Source organism: Macadamia integrifolia, chromosome 5 (assembly GCF_013358625.1).
Source record: "Macadamia integrifolia cultivar HAES 741 chromosome 5, SCU_Mint_v3, whole genome shotgun sequence".
In the NCBI taxonomy this organism is placed as follows: Eukaryota; Viridiplantae; Streptophyta; class Magnoliopsida; order Proteales; family Proteaceae; genus Macadamia; species Macadamia integrifolia.
The window spans coordinates 22,634,701-22,657,244 of record NC_056561.1 but is presented as its reverse complement, the minus strand read 5'-3'; the positions used below and the strand labels follow the sequence as shown (position 1 = coordinate 22,657,244).

General features: G+C 37.1%; 2 protein-coding genes across 3 annotated transcripts; one reads left to right on the top strand and one right to left on the bottom strand.

Annotated features, from left to right (window-relative positions):
• Positions 1-1,333: 1,333 nt before the first annotated feature.
• On the bottom strand, positions 1,334-3,652 carry LOC122078967 (flotillin-like protein 3). Its single transcript, XM_042645173.1, has 2 exons — positions 2,570-3,652; positions 1,334-2,092 (listed from the first exon to the last, which is right to left on the bottom strand). The coding sequence occupies exons 1-2, from the start codon at positions 3,497-3,499 to the stop codon at positions 1,580-1,582; spliced, it is 1,443 nt and encodes a 480-aa protein (XP_042501107.1). The 5' UTR covers positions 3,500-3,652; the 3' UTR covers positions 1,334-1,579.
• Positions 3,653-11,030: 7,378 nt separating this feature from the next.
• On the top strand, positions 11,031-17,163 carry LOC122078175 (putative disease resistance RPP13-like protein 1). Of its 2 annotated transcripts, XM_042644055.1 has the most exons (3): positions 11,031-14,333; positions 16,680-16,829; positions 17,138-17,163. In XM_042644055.1, exon 1 carries the CDS (start codon positions 11,219-11,221, stop codon positions 14,141-14,143), a length of 2,925 nt encoding a protein of 974 aa, XP_042499989.1. In that variant the 5' UTR covers positions 11,031-11,218; the 3' UTR covers positions 14,144-14,333; positions 16,680-16,829; positions 17,138-17,163. The 2 variants fall into 2 exon arrangements, with proteins under 2 accessions (XP_042499989.1, XP_042499988.1); XM_042644054.1 differs by lacking the exon at positions 16,680-16,829 and having other exon boundaries at positions 16,830-17,163.
• The last annotated feature ends 5,381 nt before the right edge of the window (positions 17,164-22,544 follow it).

The window sequence follows — 22,544 nt, the reverse complement described above, 5'->3', positions numbered from 1 at the left end:
GGTGGGTGTGGTGGGGTCTACAACAAGCACCCTCTTCAAATGAATTTATTTGGATCCACATAAACCCCCAGAGCTGGGTTCTCATAAGCGTCCCCCAAACATGCATTTAATTTAAGACTTAAGTCAAATTTTTTTTTCTAAGTGGATTAAAAAAAATTAAGTGGAATAAATAAAAATGAAAAAAAAAAAAGAAAAGAAGAAAACAAAATGAAATATTGGAAAAGAAATTCACTATACATCCTTTCTTAGAAATAGTGTTACATCTGAAGCAAAATTAAAAAACATCCCACCTTGCATTAAAAAAATAATAATAATAATAAATCCTACCAAAAGTAACTAGTTTTTGACATTTAGGTAGGGAATAAAAATTGAAAATTCACGTTTTTTTGGGTAAAAGAAAATTCACTCTTCAAACTTTATCAAACACATTTCATATTAGCCAATATTAATAATATATATATTTTTCTAATAAAACATTAACCTTAACAAGTTGGGATAATATTTAATGAAGTTGAGAAAGTAGTAAAAAAACTGCTTATGAAACCAATATGTTGATTTTAATATCTTGAGACTTGAAACTTATTGTCCACATCTTGTTTTGACTTATTTTGTTTTTAGAGTAGGAAGTCCAATTATGCTGAAATTAATATGTATGATCTCAATAATTAGATCATACATGCACGACTGCAAGCGAATAACTTTGGTTGTAGATTTAAATTGGAGAGTGGTATATTTATACTAAGATTTTTTTTATAGACATGATTAAGGTGTTAATATATATATATATATTGTTTTATTAGTATAATGTATTTTTTTATTTCATTGAAAGCAAAAGCATGTTATTATTATTATTATTATTTTTTAATTATGTTATTTTACATATATATATTTTCGAAAAGTATACGAGACAATGATGATTCTCGATAATGATATAAAAAATTAGTGAAAAAGATAGCTACCTGGTTGCACACCCCTACGCCTAGTGATAGGGGATGACAAAAATATCACCCTACCCCCTGGTTGGATGACTGTACACCTCCTCTTGTTGGTTCCCCCACTAGTGTAGTGACCCCACAATCAGGTAGCGATCTCCAACCCAATAGATTAATATACGTATACTCATAAGTATTTAAATGTTGAAAACACTTTCTTATACAGAATTTTGTCTGGGTTAGGTGTTTTTTTTTATATTTTTCTGAGTTGAGCTCAATCCTAAGTTGCACAAAATGACTTGAGATCAAAGTCTATCTTAAAAATTGCACTAAAATCCCAAATTCAGGTACAGAGATCTGGATAGCTGGAAACAGAAAATGAATTCAAGAGACAATTAGAATTTTCACAAGTTGAAGAATATCAAACCAGAGGCATGCTTCTATATAGTAATATCAATTCCCCTAAAATTCAAACTATCATGTGCATCAGGAATCAGTTAAATAACATTCTTCAGAAACTATGACAGTACTGTTCTCCCAAAACAATATCCTACCTATCCTATATCCTATATTTCTAACTCTTTGAATCATCAAGAAATGTAATCCAAGTTTATAAAAGATTGAGATCTACTAGCATAAATCACGGACTACTCAGGGTTAGCAAGTGTGCCCATCCATGCCGGCGGCAACATCCCGGTCTGCTCCTGCACAGTATTAAGCAAAGGGGGCAACATTCGGTACAACCCAGCAACCTCCTGCATTGCTCCACTACCACTCCCTGCTCCTTCTGTCATCTCCCCACCAGCATTGTTTGTCCAGACACTGATCTTGGGTTGCAACCCTTTTACAGCCTCAGCATTGATCTTCGCAATCTTTTGGAACATCCCATCTTTGATCATCAGGTAATCTCTCAGGGCAAGATAGTTTCCACCCAAGGCCTTCATCATGGTGCTAACATATATTCCCTGTGCCTCTGCTAGAGCCACAAGTGCCTCAGCCTCCTTTTTCTTTGTATAGAGCTCAGCTTCTGCCTCTTGCTGCCGGGAAAAGAGTGCTGCCTCTGCAGCCAATTTCTGAGCCTCAGCTTGTTTCTCCTTCTCATACAGTACTGCCTCTGCAGCTTTCTGCTTCTTGTATAGTTCCCAATTGGCCTCTTGGACCTTTTTAATTTAGAAATAAGATAATGGAGAGAAATGAGTCCAAGACTTGCTGTAATGGATAATATTTGATTGATCTGAACTGGGAAACTAAATTAAGGTGAGAAGCTTTGGTGATGGTGCATGTCACTGTAGAGTGCCATTTTTCCTGGGTTTATTCTAAATTGGCAAATCTCAATAACTTCCAAAAGGAAAAATATTCTTATGCAATTTGGGAGATCATTATCATTGCACAGTGGTGACACTCTGTATGCAAATGGTATGAACTCTCCTATTCATAATAAACACCCACCCACTTGACTTGATAACCCCAATTAGGGTAATGTGGCGAAGAGAGTAATTGAAAAGAGAAAATTCTGTGCTTTAGAGAGAGAAAACATGGATTCCCACATCAATACATGCCCAAATCACCATGGACGGACTTAAAATCACCAAAAAAGAACAAGAGTAGGGAGTATGAAAAACCATTGTTTTATATACCTTAATCTCATAGTCCACGCTTGCCTTGCTGAGGTGTTCTGCCTTGAGCTTCTCCGTCCGTGTCAAAGCATTCCTCTTCTCCACCTCTCGCTGCAACTCAGCCTGCCGAATAGCAACCGTCTGAGCCGATTCCACCTCGGCCATCTGAGTCTGCTGAGTCCACCCAGCCTTCTTCATCGCCAGTTCAGCATTAGCCTCTGCAAGCTCAGCCTTCCTCTGATTCTCAAAAACCTGCAACTCCGTCTGCACCGTAATCTCCTGTTTTTTCCCCTCTCCTTGCCTTTTGATCGAATTAATCTTTGTTTCAGCATCAATCTTGGCCGCATTCTGCAAGGTCTGCCCATCTCTAAGCTTGGCCCCTATCTCACCCTTCATCTTAGCTTCAGCAACATCAATTTTAGCCTGATTAGCGGCCTCCATTTGGGTTTTCTGACCAAGATAAGAAAAATACTCATGATCTTTCACGTCCACCAACTGTTTGATGTTGGCATTATAAATCAAAAGTCCAAACTGATTCAACTCAAGCTGGACCTTCTCGAATACTTCCCTTTTGAAATCTTTGGTACCTTTAAACACCTCTTCCATGGTCATGGAGGCAACAAGAACTCGAGTCTCACCTTCGATGATGCCTTGGACGAGTTCTCTAACATCCGTGGACATTCTCTCATGGGGAGAGAGGAGCCTAGCATACTTAAGGAGGCTTTCTTTGTCGTCAGCTCTTGGGCCGATGGTGAATACTGCAGGAAGAAGGAAAGGGAGCTTTTCAGAACTCATGGCCTGGACTTCGAAGGTATAGTTGACAGGGGAGACATCGACGACTCTGCAAGATTGGCCAGGAAAAATCCATGATTTCTTTTCGAGCTTGATGTCGTTGATACCTACACCTGTTATGGCTAGGTATTGGGAAGCACTGGCGACTTTGTACCACATGATTCACTGGTTCAGTTCTTGGATTTGAAAGAAAAGTAGAGAGGAAGAAGAACAGTTATAGTCCAACAAAAAAAGTAGAGAGGAAGAGGAAGAAGAAGAAGAACATTTATAGTCTAGTGAGGAGTTTGGAAGAGAAACGAGAGAATTTGAGGAGAGCGCGAGTTTCTTTTTCTGAAAGGAGATATTTTTACCAACTGGCAGTTATTTTGGGAAGTATCAGATCGGCTCTGATTCGATGCCTGCAAAGATGGGAAGTGGTTCGTTTTTTGAAGGGGTAACAGGTTACAGCTGGTTGGTATGTCGGTTCACCCGTTTGGGTTGTTAGTGCAGAATGCATGGGTCCTCATAGAGGTGAAAGTTCGGTCCTGATGGTTTGAACTCGCCTTAAACTTGAACGACGCTTGGTTAAGAGTTCTGATCTTGAGGGCGGATTAAGGTTGAAAAACACTGACCTTAGGTTAGGCTTCAACCTAAGCCTGACCCAATTCGATCTTAATTTTAACTATTTTTATATAATATAATTTAGGGTTATCTTATTTGATTATTGATTTTTATGCTTACGTGTTTTGAACATCTATTATTGTGTTACATTTCATAACTTTAATTGTGTTATTATTATTATTATTAATGCATACGATACAAAATGGCAAAACAAGGTCAATCAAGGGTAGATTGACCTTGACAAAAATCAGGGCCAATTTGACCTAACCAATGCCAATTAGGGTCAATTAGGTCCGAATTAGATTGGCATAAGGCTGATAAGATTGGGCCTAGGCAAAAACCCAAATAAATTGAATGGGCCCTGAATTGAATTTTAGGGAAATAAGATTGAAATTGATGTTTTAAGAAATCCAGTCTAAACCGGCCTTGTTTCACCCTTAGGTCCTCACCTTTCCTCATTCATTGAATGATTGAATCACTGGTCAGTGGCCCTAATAAACCTAAAGCCATTGATCTGATAAAATTATTCCGTTTCTCAATTTACAAGTTTAATAAGACAAGATAGCAAATATGGACAAAAAGGAAGCGTATTCTTATCCATCAAAGAATAACTCCCACTTCTTTTTTTTTTTTTTTTTTTTTTTGGGAGGGGGATGTTTCCTCTCCCTGCCTAAGCCATGCATCAGCCCTTCCTCTACCGCTCTTTTTTTCATTTAAAGACAAGAAAGGTAGAACAGTTGGCGGGAGACGTGGGACAAAGCAGAACCAAAACGCACAATGACCCTTAAAATTTCCTATCGATCAATTTGGAAGAAGCTCTCTTGATGGAATTTTTTTTTGTCATTTTAATTTCATAAGTTTCAATTGAATAACTCATAAAGATAAAATGGTTTTTTTCATTCAACCATAACAGCAGATTAACATCGTTGGTTTCATGTCGCTTTCATGTCGCTTCAAGTAATAGTTTCAAACTGTAAGAGTGTCAAGCAATTGGGTTATAGTACAAAAGGTGTCCAAGTAATTTACCCTTTTTTTTATGGGTTTTGTTTGAACCCAAACTCATTCAGTATAATGGTATTTTCCCCATAATAAATGCAAAATTTATATTTAAACAATGGCATAATGTTCCCTGTCTGGCTGTGTAATGTAAGCTAACCCCTACCTGTGTGTCTATTTTTTTCTTCCATCTGCCTCTATTTTTGGGCGAGAGAGATATTACTTGGAGGCACTAGTGTACATGGAAATAGGTAATTTTTCCTCGAATAACAGTACCTACCAAAAATAACTTTACCCCATCTTCAAGGAAACTTCCGCTCTCACAGAGAGAGAGAGAGAGAGAGAGAGAGAGAGAGAGAGAGAGAGCATACCATTTGGAATGAATAGAATTGGTGAGGAAGATTACCCAAAGACCTCTCAAGGATCAGGAGACACTCCTTCCCCTCCTATGTCTAATCTTGGACCATGGGCATATTGTCGATTTTTTTTTTTTTGGTAAAGGCATATTGTTATGACACTTTAGACATTCAAAACATTAAGTGTATATATATATATATATATATACACACACTAGTGTAAATACACGTGCAAATGCACATGGGGATGCACGTGCGGTAGTCTCCTACTTAAATATATTTTTTTTGGTACATCTCTCTCCATATTTACCTTTATAAATATCTCCATAATTATTCTCTCCCTCTCCATTCTCCATAATTATCTCTCCCTCCCCCATATTTAAATCTCCTTATAATTATTGAAAAAAAAAAAAAATCTCATTCACCCTCTAACGTTTCTTTCTCCCCACTCTCCATGATAATTGTTCATCGTGATCATTTTTAGAACTTAATAATTACTTCCCCCCTTTCAATTTTTCTTCTCTTCCATTTTGAGGCATTTTTTAGTTTGGTGGAAAATTTTTTGGTAGAGGTCAAAGGATTTACCTTTGTAAATATCTCCATAATTATTCATTCTCCCCATTCTCCATAACTCTCTCTCTCTCTCTCTCTCTCTCTAAATCTCCCTTTTTTTCTCCCCCACAATTAGGGAAATGAAAACCATTTCTATTGTGGGTTATTATGTGTCATATTTTTTATCCTTTTTAACACTTAATAATAATAATAATTAATCCCCCTCCAAATTGATGAAAAAGATTTTAGGAGCTTCTTTTTTTTGTACATCTCTCTCCATATTTACCTTTATAAATATCTCCATAATTATTCACTCCCCCCATTCCCCATCTCTCTCTCTCTCTCTCTCTCTCTCTCTCTCTCTCTCTCTCTCTCTCTCTCTCCATATTTAAATCTCTAAAATTATTTTAAAAAAAATCTTATTCATCCTCTCACGTTTCTCTCCCCATTCTCCATGATAATTGTTCGTTGTGATCTTTTTTAATACCGAATAATTATTTCTCCCTTTCTGCTCCACTTTTTTTTTTTATTAATTTTTTTTTCAGTTTCTCTCTCCCCAGTCTCCATAGTAATTGTTCATTGTGATCATTTTTAATACTTAATAATTACTTTCCCCTTTCTATTTCACCTTTTATTATTATTTTTTTTTCAATTTCTCTCTCCCCACTCTCCATGATAATTGTTCATTGTGATCCTTTTTAATACTTAATAATTACTCCCCCCCTTTCTGCTCCACCTTTTTTTTTTTTCATTATCAATTTTTTCTTTTCCGTTTTGAGTGCTTTTTTGATAGAAGTTAAAGGTCTATTCTGTCTTTTTGAAAAATTATACCAAAAGACAAGGAATTCGTACTTTTTAATAGTAGTATGAATAATATGAATTAATTTTTTTCTGCTCCCCCTTTTTTTTTTATTAATATTTTCTCTTCATTTTGAGGGATTTTTTGGTCCGTTGGAAATTTTTTTTAGTTGAGGTTAAAGGTCTTTTTTGTCTTTTTGAAAAAGTCTACCAAAGGCAAGGAGTACATACTTTTTAATAGTAGTATGATATACATTATGATGAAATGTATGAAAATATATATATATATATATATATATATATTTTTTTATGATGTTTGTAAAGCTAAGATTGAACTAGTTAGTGCCAAGCAAGGGTGTGAACAAAAATCTTCTACGGGAAAGCAGTGAGTGACAGTAAGGATCCAACATCTAGGGTGCATGTCAAGGCGGCACTCTTAGCCATTGGCCTTGATCGATGTTCAATCTTAACCGAATCAATCCGACCCCAATACATAAGGTCTAAGGATAAAAATGTAATAAAAACTAATCTTTATTAAAATAAGGATAAACATGTCCGATTGAACTGATTGATATCGGACATCACCGATCCCAAGTTTTACCAGTGCAAGAGCCACGCAGCCTGGTAGAGATCGATCACCCTTTATAAATTATTAAAAGAATAGACCCAATCCTGAAGCCTGTGGATGGGTTGGGTGGGCTAGGCTGTGCTTAGTCTAGACAATCTTGGGAGGCCTCTTTTTGTCATATTATTTTTCAAATTATGATTTTTTTGGACAAATGATTGTTGTCAGGCTGCGTCACCTGACAGTCTATCTTTCTCACTGTCACAGAGAGGGCAAAATGACCACCTCACTCCTGTGACCAATGCCCTAATCCCTTCTCTCATTGGCTCCCATGCAGATGCAGGGTGCACGCAGCCAGACATAAAACTTTTTCCCTCTTTTGAGATACATACTAAGATTGGAAGATTTGGTTGTTGGGACTTGTTTATCAATGTAATTGTGGCATGGAGCAGTAGTTAATATCTCATACTTAATGCATTAATCAGGCCAATGTTACCATCTAGATGATAAATGGGCCTTTAGGGTTGAGTATGAGCAAAAGATATATGATTCCATCAGTGACAACAAAGTGGACGGCTAGCTAGGGTCATCGGTCCCATGGAATTCTTATCCATTTTCCATTGAAGACCATGTAAACTTTTCAAAAAGAAACTTATCCTAAAGCCACTTTTTAAGAAACTCCATAGGTTCTTCAATGTCCATACATAGTGAACTGAAAGGGATTCTTGATTCCTTACAAGCAAGTTGTGAAAAAACAGTGGCTATAAAGTGAAGTCATAGAGATAAATGTAACCAGCCGGGTTTCTTGTCTCCTCCTGTATATAGAATGGAAGCTTGTTTTCTCTCTTTCGTGAAGGCTAGAAAAGAAGGCAGATAGAGCTCATTCATTGAGGCTTAATTTGGGCGTTAAGAGATTTCCAAGGATTGTGCAAACATGTCAAGTGAGAGCTTCAAACCTTGCTTCGATACCAATCTTTTCACACATCAGTATCATTTGAAGCATTATGGTGATGAAGAACTTGAATATGATTTTGAATTTGATTCTTTATGGAATCAACTAGTTGATGTTTCTAACTACCCTTTAGCCCCTGTTGACGAAATCGATGATGAAGAACTCAGTGATGAGGAAGCAGATAACCCAAAACCCTCTCAGGAAGAGCTTGGTGAGGAAGATAACCCAAAACCCTCTCAAGGGCCTGAAGACACTCCTTCCCCTCCCATATCTAATCTTGGACCATGGTCATATTGTTATGAGCCTTATGACACTATAGACATTCAAAACATTGAGGATAATTCTATTGAGAATTGTTCTATGGATAACAATGGCAATGGTAGTCTACAATCTATTTCTTCAGAATTTCCTTATTATTTTCAGTGTGATGGGCAAAATGTAGATGAGTATTTGGCTTGTAATAACACATATGAAGGTTGTAATATAATGTAAGATTATATATATTATAATGGAATGTATGATTTTTTTTTTTTTTTTTTTTATTATGTAGGGAAAGACTATATGGTGCCAAGGAAAGTTATTATGATAGTTCTATGCGTTGATGGAGATAATCATGAATAGGTGAATGGACATCTCTAATTTGGATCGAAATGTTTCTGGAATTGTTCTTTCATATAATTGATGTGATACTTAAATTTGATGCCCTTCTCAAAACATAGAAGGTGAGCTACATTTGGAGTACCAATTTAAAATTGTCCAATTATAGAGCATCCATAATCTCCACTTAAATTCCGGATGCTCAGATAGGAAACTGAACTTAAAATCGTGTGTCTTATCATCACAATCCCCAATTCATCCTAACCATCTGGACAATCACATTAAACAACTAAAATGTAACCCAATATTTAACTTGAAATAGGCTCCAATCTCCTCCTCAACTCAAAGGTTTAAGTATTTTTTATTTCCTTTAGAACAGGAGACACTCCACCACAAGCTGCCAAAGCACCCTCAGCCAATAAAAATTATAATTTTTATTTTCAATGAAACAATTTTTTATTGGAAAAATATATCACACTAAATTTTGAATCACATGGGTATATTAGAATTTTCTTTTTGTTCAACAAAAAAAAAAGAACGTTTTTTTTTTTTTTTTTGGTTAGAAAAAATAAAATAAAATTAGAGTGTCGAAGTATAACATGCGGCCAATCCAAACTCTAAAGAAACTCTTATACATCTAACGGTTTGGGATTAACCATCCTTGTAGTGAACATGAAACTTGATATTATGCGATACATGATTGAATTATTCGAAGGGTTCCTGATGACCAATCCCAAATCCATCAATCAGACAATAAATAATTTATGGAGAAAATTTCCCTAATCATTGGACCCAGAAATGCTTTTGTGTCTCCAATGCTGGCGTGACAGTGATACAGTGGTTAGTAGAAGACGTACGTATTTTATTGATTAAGTACTTTCCACTTCTTTGTATTATCTTATATTTACTCAAACCCCTCTATCCTAAATTTCTTTTTGATTCTTCAGAAATAGTAAACGTTTACTTCGTTTTTCCCCTAATAAATCAAAATCACTAAATTAACAAAGACCTCCTCCCACGACTAGCTTTGGTTCCCAAGCCTATTGTTGTTTTTTGTTTTTGGTCAAAAAATTCTATTGTTGCTTAGCCGGATACAGGAGTTATACAAAAATTGGTTAGGAAATCTAGAGGATTGAATGAGGTTGTGCTTAAGGGTGTCAATTTAAAATTCAAACCAAAACACTGAAATTGAAATTGACAAATCAAATCAATAAAATATTCCATTCAAATTTGGTTTTGAAAAGTGAAATTTCATTTCAATTTTGATTTTAGATTAAAAAACATCGGTTTTTTTTTTTCAAACTAAATTGAATGCATTGTAAATTTGTAATATGAATTATGATCTCTATTAAGTTGTGTAAAAATGGCTGAAAGGTACTGGATTTGACATTGTTGATTGAATCAAATCTTCATTAGATTGTAATTTCCTTCTCAATTTTATTTTTCTTCAACATGTTACTTTTACTTGAACCAAATTACCAAGATCATGTACGAAGAAAAAAAAAGGAATGCAGAAATCGAATAGGAACCTCAGTTTGATTTCAATTTTGAGGTTAGAAAAAGTATTCGAGTTCAATTTGTATATATTATATCTTGATCCAAACTGATACCAAACCTATTGGCATTCTTAGTTGCCCCTTTCCAAAGCATTCAAAGTTGTCAGAGCAAACACCAACAAATACGAAAACAAACAGACAATACATTCGCACAACACAAAGATTTAACGAGGTTCACACACTAGTGTGATATGCTTTGACGTCCTTAGGCAAAGAAGAAGATGTTTCACTATGCAAATGAGAGATTATACCAAAGCAGAGACGAGAAAACTCACCCTGAAACCATAACTCAAAAAAACCCTCAAATTACAATGATCATGCTAAAAAAGACAATAGTATATTATATACTCCAAGTCGTGGATCAACTCATCGACTCACGATCAATCCAGTCAAACCACGCCCCCACACCCCATACGAGATCAGTGAAGGGTTCTGGGCTTGGACCTATCGATCCAGCCCCTCTGCTTCCATCATAGATATTAGAAAACTTCTCATTCAAATCATCACCAAAACACATCAAAGTGGATCAATCTTCAAAATAGATTAAAAATTGGAGAAAAACTTAACAAAAACTACTTCACATGTCAATGGGGGAGGGAGATGCATAGGAGAGAATAAATAAATATTTTGAAAAAGTACGAGGGAGTGAGATTGTAATTAACCATATCATTCCTTGACGGAGGCAGGCGAAGACGCTTCTAGGAAAGAGATTGAAACACGGCATTTTCTCCTCTCTTTCTTCTCTTTTTTTTTTTTTGTAATATTCTCTTTTTCTTCTCTTGACTCCTACTGCAAAGTCTGCAACTGCAGTAATGGACTAGGTCACTAGGCTCGAAATCCCCAGTGACACATCTTGGGGTCTATGTACTATTTGATGTTCTTTGCAGCTTAAATAAATCGAAGGCAATGGCAGCTGGACTTGCAGAGATAATCGTATCTCCACTTGTGCATTCAATGCTTGACAAATTAGCGTCCCCTGAGCTACGTGATTTTGGGGCTTCATGGGGTGTTGAAGCCGTCGAAGGACAGCTGAGCGATCTTACCTACGCCCTTGAATGGATCTCTGCAATGCTCTGTCTTGTGGAGGAGAGCCAAATAAAGAATCCCTTGCTGAAAATTTACCTCGGAGATTTGAGGGAGGTGTCTTTCTATGCCGATATCATGTTGGATGATTTCGTCTACGAAGCTCTTCGACTGAGGCTCCAAAATGAAAGAAACCAAAACAGAGAAATGAGACAGGTGCGTACTTATCTGCATTTTTCTTTGAATAAGAACCAAATGCTTCGTCAACGTGAGATCCCTTGTGTAATAGATGAAATCAGAGAGAAACTAGTTCAGATTGGAAAGAAGATTGAAGCCCATTACCAGAATCTAGTTGTGATTGAAGGAAGACAGCTTGAAATAGAAAGGCGACAACGAACTGTTTCACTTCTAGACACCAGACAGAAGAGCAGTTCGTTAGTTGTTGACTCTGAGGTTGTTGGTAGATCGCAAGATAAGAATCATTTGATTAGTCTACTCGTATCTGGAGAATACGATGGAATTAAAGCCCCTGTAGTTTCCATACTTGGGATGGGTGGTCTTGGGAAGACTACTCTTGCTCAGATTGTTTACAATGATTTAGAGGTGAAAGAGCATTTTCAGTTAAGGGCATGGGTTTGTGTGCCTAGTGAATTCAATGTTGAGAGATTAACCAACGCAATTATGGAGTCATTAACTCTGAAGCCTTCTCGGCTTTCCTTACTTGATCCAAATCATGTCAAATTACAAGACCTGGTGAGAGAGAGGAGAATTTTAATTGTATTGGATGATGTGTGGAATGAAAACCGTAGTTATTGGGATACCGTGCTCGCTCCATTCCGTGTTGCAGCAGAAGGAAGCCGAATTTTGGTGACCACTCGAAGTCAGAAAGTTGCTTCTATCATGGCTGCTGTGGAAATTTCTCTGCAAGGTTTATCAGATGAAGATTGCTGGACTTTGTTCAAGAGACAGATATTCACTGATATACATTGTGAAGTACATCCAAATTTAGAAGCAATTGGAAGGAAAATTGTAGGAAGATGCAATGGTTTGCCTTTGGCAATAACATCACTTGGCGGGATTCTACGGGGAAAATTGGATCAGAGGGAGTGGCACCAAGTATTGGAAAGTAAGATTTGGGATTTGGGAGAAGAAAACAATATTATGCCAGCACTCAGTTTGAGTTACCATTATCTCCCAGCACACTTGAAGCTTTGTTTTGCATATTGCTCTTTATTTCCCAAAGGTTATGAACTTAGGAAGGCAATACTAGTCCCGCTTTGGATGGCTGAAGGTTTTATTCCATCTAAACAGGTAGAAAGAATGGAAGAGATTGGTAGGGAGTACTTCGATGACTTGTTTCACAGATCTTTCTTTCAGTGCTCTAAGAAAAGCAACTTTATTGAAAGAGATGGCTCAAGAAAAGTAGAATCGGTATTTGTGATCCATGAACTCATGCATGATTTAGCTCAATTCGTTTCAACAGAAATGTGCTTCAGAATTGAGCATGATGAACCAAATCATATCTCCAAAAAGTCCCGTGCAATGTCGATGCATATTCGAGGTTTGGACAAAGACAGAATAAAATGCCCATCTTCATTTCTGTCAGTTGGACATCCATCTCTTTCTTACAGTAGACAGGCCCTTCAAGATTTATTCGTGACAAAGAGATGCTTGCGCGTGTTGGATTTGAGTAACTCCAGCATCAAATCTTTGCCAGATTCCATTGGCTATTTGAAGCATCTAAGGTACCTCGATCTCTCTGGCACTTGCATTAGCGTGTTACCTGAATCAATCTGTGACCTCTACAAGTTGCAAACACTGCTGCTCAAACCTTGTCCTGAACTTCATGAGTTGCCCAAAGGCATGGGAAACCTAATTAACCTTCAATACATAGTAATGGACAAAGAATTATGGAATGACCATAGACCAGCAGGAATTGGGAGATTAACTTGTCTCAAAACACTGCCTCAATATGTTGTGGGTCAAGAAGATGGTTACAAGATAGGAGAGTTGAAGGTGTTGCAGCATCTGGAGGGTATGCTTTGGATCATGAAACTAGAGAATGTAGTCAATGTTGCAGAGGCAGGGGAGGTATGTTTGAAGAATAAGCTAAGACTTGATAATTTGGTTTTGGAATGGAGCAATGGTCATGGTAGTCTACCAGCTAGAGGAGAATTTCAGGCTGTACTTGAAGGCCTACAACCTCCTGTAGGGCTGGAGTCTCTTACAATCTCATATTACCTCGGTTTAAGCTTTCCAAATTGGATGATGAGGGATTTCTCCAGCTTTACAAAGCTAGTCTCTGTGAAACTCTCTAACTGCACAAATTGCACAATCCTCCCACCTTTTGGGAAATTACCTTCACTGGTTTCCCTCGAGATAGTGGGGTCAATTGAAATGACACATCTGACTCATGAGTTTTATGTAGATGGTCAAGAAAATGGTGGTAAAAAGGGGTTTAAAAAATTGGAGTCCCTAATATTTGACGGTATGTGCAGTTGGGAGGAATGGTATGGATCAGAGGATGGTGAATTCCCCTGCCTTGAAATGCTAACACTGAGAAAATGTTACAGTCTAAGGAAACTACCTCCACTTCTTCCCACAGTGCGGGTAGTCAAAATAGAGTTCTGTAATTCTTTGACTACTTTTCCAAAGCTTCCTTCAATTTGCAGGCTGGAGTTGCAAACGTTGAAGGGGAGGATATCAAATTTGATACATCAATTCTCTTCCTTGTACTCTCTGAGTGTCAATAGTGTTGAAGATTCAACAAACCTGTCCTGTGCTATACTACTTCCTGTATCAAAATGACTTCAAAGAGTTGAGATTTCTGCACCCAATAATCTCGAGTCACATAAGAGGACTGTAGGTGATAGGACCTTGCCTCTCTCTAATATTTGGTACTCAGATTTTGTGATACGTTCATGCTTCTCCTTTGTGAACTTTGGAAGAAAGCAGGCGTTGTGTCACAAAAGACGAGCCAAGGGTGATTTCTGTCCAGGTTAGTATTCCTAAATCTTCCACAGCCTGTTAACCATTTGATCATTTTTCCTACCTTCTCTTCACATTTGTTATTTCCGGAGATTTAGGAAAGTTACAATGTAGGTGATTAATGAAACCATTTGCTTATTAACTGTCAAGGATATATGTAGACTGAAGCTCTATACTACAATTGTTGATGTTGTTATTAGAAAATTAGGGTCCTAAATAAAATTCATCCAACGAATTATACGGTTCATACTCATGAAATACAAAGACTTATGAAACTATGAATCTTATAAACAGATTTGAACTTGCCTTATAAAATCAAAATTAAGATGAAAAGACATACCTTTTGAAGATCAATATGTGTAATCTTTGTTGAAGAAATTGTAGAAAATAAGAGAAGACCTTGTTCAACAAAGTATAGCAGAAGATTTGAGGATTGTAGATGATAACAACTCGATGAAACCACTGAAATTGTCAAGGATCTCACAAGCAATCAGGGTGCTCACCCCAGCTGGACAGGTACACCATAACTTGGTGTTTTTGAGCTTCCAAATTCCCTTTGCATGTGTGACCTTGAGATGTTTTTATCTCTAGGGTGGAGATGACCAGTCATAAAGTCCAACCCTAAGTGAGATGCTAGCCACCTAATGTCCATATCCAGAATGCATTTTGGGGTTACCTTGACAATTACTAAAATGCCTCAAAAAAAATAGGGAACAAAATTACAAAGCTACCCATTTCATAAAACAAATCAAAATTGGTTTTGCAAGAAGAAAATATATATAAATTTTTATTAATAAATAAAAACATTTTTGCAAAACCACTTTGGCAATAATCTTTTCAAAATGGTAGTTCGTAGGTACGCTTACACATTTGTAATTGTCAAGTCACTAGCAATGGAACATTAGTCACTAAGATAACACTCAACGTACACTTAATCCTTTCATGGATGGACTCCACAGATTTTATGTGTACTGACCATAGAGAGACTAGTCCTCATGTCTCCCATAGTCTGAGCAATTGTAACTTGCACCCCTCTAACCCATCACAGTCCAATAATGCATACGTTAACACGTAATACATCATGATGGGTGCGGTCAAGTCAAGGATTACAAAGTGGCTCACCCAGATGATCATCCATAAACTAGTCCACTTAAACCAGTAGACCAAGAAGTAATGGTACCACTTAATCAATTTTACAAGCCACAAAATAAACATGCCACATGCCACAAAATGATATATATATATATATATATATGTCCAATAATGTACGAAAATAACACAAAATAAATTTGTGTTGGGCCACACAATTCCAGCAGTTGTGGCAAAACTGCTGGATAAAAAATTATCATTTAGGTCCTCCGGTCTATAATCTCACTGCAGAGATTCCTTCTGTTCTAAAAACCCAGGATATGATACTTAGATCTATATAATTCCAAAACAGGTCCATGGCCATGTCTGTAGACCTAGCTCTCTTTGAAGATATACCTTGAGGAATTCTTGATTTCTTTCCATGTTGGAGAGCATGAGGGGATGTGAGTTGAATGAAATATATGTGAAACTTGAAAAAAAAAAAAAAGTTAGAATTTATCTTCTTTGATGCACATATTGGCATTTTTCCTCACCATCTGGAAAGTGTATAATATCATTGTCATCTAGCATCCACTGGAATAAAAATGTTTCATTTTGGTTTTACATAAGATATTTTGAGGGAAATTGATATTTTTGAGCCATTGGCAGAATTTAAAGATTTGGAAATGGATCCTCTTATAAAATGCTGAAATGATTCTGTGTTCAAATACTGTGGAAAGCCAAATTGAAATGATTCATTCTAGGCAGCTTCGAAATGCCCCGTATTTAACAATACGTGGACCTGTCATTCTTTATTTATGACCCCCTCCCCCCTTACATAATCATCTTATAAGGCTCAATTACTAAGCCTTTTCCCAACAAAACGGAGTTGGATCCTGTTCTATAATTCAATTATGTTTAAAGCATGTTTGTTGTCAACTGAAGGCCTTGCATGTCTTCTCTTTCCACTTGTTCCCAAGTTACAATTATTCAATCTGTTTAAAGCATGTTTGTTGCCACTTTTCCTTACTAGTGCTCTCAATGGTATTCATTGTAAATGGTTTTCCTTGGCTTATGTTGACATGGATTACATGGTTACACTAATTTTTTTGGACTGCCACAGGTAGAGATGTGGGTTGCCTCTGTGGTTTAAGATAATTCCATTTGTACTCATCTGACCCAATATTTTAAGGGCTTTTTGTGGTGGGGAGGGGTCTCTGCAGGAATTTTTTTTTTTTTTTTTTTTCTGTTTTATGACATGACTAATTCATATGGTTTCTCAATTCAGAATGTGTTGAACACAAGTGACAGGATTGCATAGGCACTCACATACACCAAATTAGAGAGATTTGATGTCCATACATGTTGTTGATGTCCAATATGATATCTCTTCATCCCCTAAGAATGGCCATTTATTGACAAGGTTCTTCTTTGACAGGTAATGGTGCAGGACTGTATCAATGATCCAACTTGTGGAATAATTTTGCTCAACTACAATTTATTTGTATCCTCATTGAGTAGATTAAATTGGTAACCTCTAGGTTTTGAGTTTACATTTTACTGCATCTTTCTGTGGTCCTTTTTCTGTCATATTCTGTAGCCTCTTCTTAATGCTTCTAAGATTCTGGTAAATTCTATAGGGTGATCAGCAGCATTAGAAGACATACAGGGATTATTTAGTAGTATTCAAATGTACATAATTTCAATCCTTCAATTTTATCCATTAAGTGTTGCCTGGCTATGCAGGCCGGGTATGCGACCACCATTGCCCATGCTTCATGCTGAGATTGCATTGCAGCATCTTCTCTATTCTGTAATAGGTATTATGTTCATCATATGCCATGTTCACTTTCTTAAAATGGATTTTGGTGCTCCTTTATTACTGCAAGATCAGCAATGCTAGCATCATTGATGGTTGAAAACTTTTGCCGCTTGTGATTTTGCTGGATTAATGTCAATAAATGAACTTCATAATATTTGCTTCATAGGCACTCCTTAGTTATAGTTAGTTATAGTTATTTTCTTATGTTGCACGTCACATGAGATTTAAACCAGTCGATAAAGATGCTTTGGATCACCATGCTATCCTATGCTTGAGAAGCAGGTTGGTTGAAGCCAGGATAATCTAATTGAGCATTGAGAGCCAAACTAAACCACTGCTTTAGTCAAAACCCAAAAATTTAACTAGAGAACTAGGCTTACATGTTGAAATGGCATCATCTCTGTTTTCTTTTTTTTTTTCCTCTGTTCAGTTTGGCATACCCAACCTGACTAGTAATCTGGTAGATGAATAACTCCTCTGTTGAGCATGGAAGTGAACATGATGAGCATGCTTTGTAGAATTTCTTTAATTTTTAGTACCTCAACTACTCCCTAAATATTTTTGAGAATTGAGACCCACCCAACTAAACTGCTGCAAAGGTTGAAACCAGAATTTAACTAGAGAAATGGCTAAAGTCTGCAAATAGCATCACCTTCTTTTTTCTTCCCAGTCCAGTTTGGCAGATCCAACCATGTGACGCATCAGATAGACCCAAAACTTCAGGACAGTTATACTATAAGGTCCCTACCTTCTACATGTCAAGTTGCAGACAGTACAGAGCTCTACAAGTGGACAAATAAATGCTTTAAGAATCTGTGGACCATGGGAGGGTGCATGACATCCATGGACGGCTGACATACATGAGTAGATATCTGGTTAAATTCGAGTCCGAAATTTTACAAGTGACTAACTCATAAGGTGTACAACTGATCCAGTGGTTAATAGACTAAAATTAAGGGTGTCAATTTAAAACCAAAAATGGCCGTTTGAAACCGAATTGAATTGAACCAAACCAAAATTTGGTTTCATAATTCTGGGATCGATGATAAAGAACTTGGTGATGAGGAAGGTAAAACCTTGTCAGGAAGACCTTGGTGAGGAATGCACCAATGAGGTGTGGTAAAATGGTTTCATAAATAAGAGGACAGCAAAGCCCGGGATCAGTCTGGTGATTGGTATGACAGGATAGGATGGATTTACCCCTTTAAAAAAAAAAAAAAAATGAAATTGTGGACCAATTAACCTTTATACTGTACCGGTGGATCAATATTGCACCATCTGGATCAAGGATTGGCCTCAGCCGATAATGATCTGGCCAATCTGAATCTTTTAAAACTGTGACTAGGAGAGTGCTTTATATCAAATCCCTTCGACGGTATATATGTATCTTTCCTTCTTTGTAGATCATGGTTTTAAGTATTAGTATGGTATTGGTATTGGCCGAGACTGATATCAATATCTGACCAATCAAGATTGGGTATGATATCAGAACATAAAAAGAAAAAATCGTGAAAAATGAAGGCAAAATTGATCAATCTAGGCCAATATGGCCAATTAGGATCGGTATGTATCGATCGATATCGGACGAGCTACCAATAACTAAATCCTTGTTGTAGGTCCTTTCCTCGACGCACTTCACATAGAAATACTTCTTCACTTCCTTCTCCCTCTTGACGTGGGGCAGACATAAGTGTAAACACAGACAGTTCCACACTTCCACATATGAGGGTTGATCAAGTCCTCATACGAGAATGGTTCTCGTACAGTGTTTGATTTACACTTGGACTTCACTTAATCTCTCTCTTATTTTAATTGGTTTTTATTCTGAATGGAGTCCAAGTGTAGATCAAACACTGTAGGAGAATCTCTCATTCAAGGACTTGATCCACACTCTTCCACACATAAACACTTAAAACTCTTTTTTTTATTTTTTGGGTAATTTTAAGGGGACCATTATTTTCCCCTTAAAATTAAGTTCCCCAAAAAGGAAAAACCTAACGAAATTACTAATCAAGTTGAAATAATATTGGCCCTTGGAGATCCGTTCCGTAGCAGGTTGCCGGGTTCTTCATAAAATATCTTCATGGGGAGGTCCATACCAACCCGAACCACATGTTACCAGGTCTGGCCCACAGCATGGAAGTCGGGTTGATATAGGTCTTGGAATATGTTTTCATGTTTTCATGGCTCTTTGAAAAGGGTTTGTGGTCCCGTAAAGTTACTTTACTAGTTTAGAGAGAGAGAGAGAGAGAGAGAGAGAGAGAGAGAGAACAGAAGTGTAGGTTCATGTTTCATTCAATAGATGCGGCCGACTAAGAAGAGCTGATCTTCATCCCACTACCTCTTAAAAACACTATATGAGAGCTTCAACCAACCACTGAAAACCCATTCTCAACCTGATTTTCCTGTAACCACCACCCTTTGTTGTCCTTATTTTCAAGCACCTTCTATGGGTGGTTGTGGGACTCATCATGTTCCTGATTACTTTACTTGACAGCCCCTCTTCAAGTGATCACATCATCTCTCTCTCTCAAACTTGAGCCTATCCCTCTCTTTCCCATAATTAGGGGCAGATATGTCATTTCATAGATAAAGGATGGAGATAGACTCAGGTAGGTGCCAGCATACTTTACAAACTGCGACAAAATTAATTTTCCCACCTTTTAATTGTCAAACTTTGAAATAATTAAAGCACATACCAAGCAAAGCAACAAATCAATGAATCAAATTGAATTGAGCGAATTAAGATATGTCAGACTTTTAAGGTTTCAATTATAATTGTAAATCCATTGAATCACTTATACCAATTTCAATAAGGGAAGTAACACTTATTGAAAGCTTAATAATTGTATTTTCCATTTTTAGAAAATCATCAACACCTTTTACTTTTGAAAATATTGGTCAATTAAGGAAACCATACCCCCACCATGACACAAAATTCAGGTTTGACATCATTTGACAATTTTTTTTTTTTTAATCTGTTATCCTACTTAGTGCCACCTACTCCTACACACACTCATCCACTCACATTGTCACACATGCATACGACGTGGTTTGATCCCACAGCCTTCTCTCTTGGGCACAGACTCTTCAAGCCGAAATTGCCACCTCTAAGCTAAACTAACATTTGTCAAATGCTATTCTTTAACCAGGCTTTGGAATCCGTGGGGGGTGTTGACAAGGGTATTTTCACTTTCACTGGTTCTGTGTTCTGAGAAATCCTTTTCCCTTTTTTCATATATTTGTGGATAAGCTATTATTTAACCATGGTGGAGATGGTTTTAACCCAAGAGTGATTTTATATAAATATTTATTAATAATTCTATCAACAGCAAGGCAAATTAGTCTAATAAAAGATTCCATGTGATGGATTGTACTTGGGAAGATCGGCTAGAAAGGTCATCCAAAGATCCTCCTAGCATTGCTCATGGTAGCAGAGGCCTAGATACCCAAGCCCAAGTCCATCCAACCATATGCACAGCCAGGTGAAAGGCTTGCCTTCTGAGGCTTACTATATGGGAAGTACCGATGCACCCACTTAAATTATTTGGCAACTATAAAAACGAAGGGAGAGAGAACACTGAATGGTCGTGTGGCCATGCCAGCATGGGACCCAATGAGAGTGTACAATCATCAAGCATCCAAAAAGGGGAGCAGGGTGGCAATTTCGCCACCCCTGTGTCTAAGTGCCGACATGCACATGTAACATTCTTTTCTCCAAAAATGAATTAGGAAAACATAGGTTACAACTTACAATCCCAAATCGATCATATAGAGGGCTGATCCCACATTAGTTTCAAAAGAGATTTGATGTGGGCTGATCATGGTTTCAAATATCAGTATCTTATTGGCTTTATCGATCGTATCGTATCAATATCGGCTGAAACCGATCCCCGATCCTTTACTGATCTGGATCGGTTACCCATATCGTTTCAGGGGTGACAAAATAAGAAACATTATACTTTTTCTAAAAATCAAAGGGCAAAAGTGACCAATACTGACCGATCCTCTCTGATATTAATCCAGATCCAGATCGGATCGGTATCGACAGAGGCCGACACTGAGAATTAAATCCTTGGGGCTGATATGATCTTAAGCACCATTTGACAACTGTTTCTACCATTTCAGTGTTTTCTTGTTCCCAGAAAAGGGGAAACAGCCTAAAAAGCGTTTGATAAACGCTATTGTGCTTGATAAATCTCTCAACTATTTAAACCTAAAAAGAGCAAACTGAACCCTCTCTCCCTTTTGGGCATCTGATGATACTATTGGGTATTTTAGTGGCATTATGCCTGCAAAAAACGTTTTGAGAAACAAGTTTATCAAACACCAAAAAATTCATTTTTGTTTCCAAAAACATGAAAGTCGTTTCTACTATTTCTATGTCTAGAAACAACAGAAATGTTATCAAACGGTGGCTTAGGTTCCCTCACGTTTTAAGCCAGTTTATATGGTTAAGTTCTTCTGAGTTTGTATTAGTAGTATTGGAGTAGCAATCCTTAGCCCAACCCTTACATAGAAGGGGCAACCTAGTGTCAAAGTGAAACCCTTAGGAAATGGCTACCTACCATTAGATAGAAAACCCAGAACAAAGTGGAGCCCCTTAGGAAGGGTTACCTAATCTGGATCCATATCAGTAATATAGGGATCCCACATCGATTTCATTAAAGATTTGATGTGTACTGATGTGATCTTCAATTCCCTTGCCTTGTAAATTGGTTCATTGGGTTGAATTCTTCTAAGTGGAACAAAGTAGAGCCCCTTAGAAAGGGCTACCTGATTCGGAATGAATCACTGTAGACATTGGGTTCAGAAGCATGATCATCTATTACAATTCCATATTAGTATATACGGGCTGATCCCACATTTGTTTTGAAAGAAATTTGATATGGATTGACATAACCTTGGATTCCCTCACCTTGTAAGCTGGTTCATTGGGTTGAGTTCTTTCAAGTTGTATCAGGACACAACATATTAATCAATTAAGGGCCCGTTTGATAACGTTTTAAGATACGTGTTTCTACTGGACACAGAAACGGCAGAAATGGAACAAAAAGCGTTTGATAAAACTGTTTCGTTTCACTTGTTTTCAAAAATAGAAATTGAAATTTCTACCTATTTATGATTCAAAAAACGACCCAGGCGAAACAAGTTCTACTTGTTTTGCAGTTTTTGGAAACAACTCGTGGCCATTCTTTCTCTGGTTACTATCGACTTCCAGAAACATGACTTGTCAAACATCTTAGAAACGGAAATTTATGTTTCTGTAGTTTCTTGAAACAGAAATGGCAGAAACATTATCAAACAGGCCCTAAAGTGCTGCACACCACT

Excerpts from the sequence above, each read along its gene's own strand:
- LOC122078967 (XM_042645173.1), bottom strand. The coding sequence starts at position 3,499 with ATGTGGTACAAAGTCGCCAGTGCTTCCCAATACCTAGCCATAACAGGT. Across the intron at positions 2,093-2,569 it reads GCGTGGACTATGAGATTAAG|GTCCAAGAGGCCAATTGGGA; the intron begins GTATATAAAACA and ends TAAATTAAAAAG.
- LOC122078175 (XM_042644054.1), top strand. The coding sequence starts at position 11,219 with ATGGCAGCTGGACTTGCAGAGATAATCGTATCTCCACTTGTGCATTCA.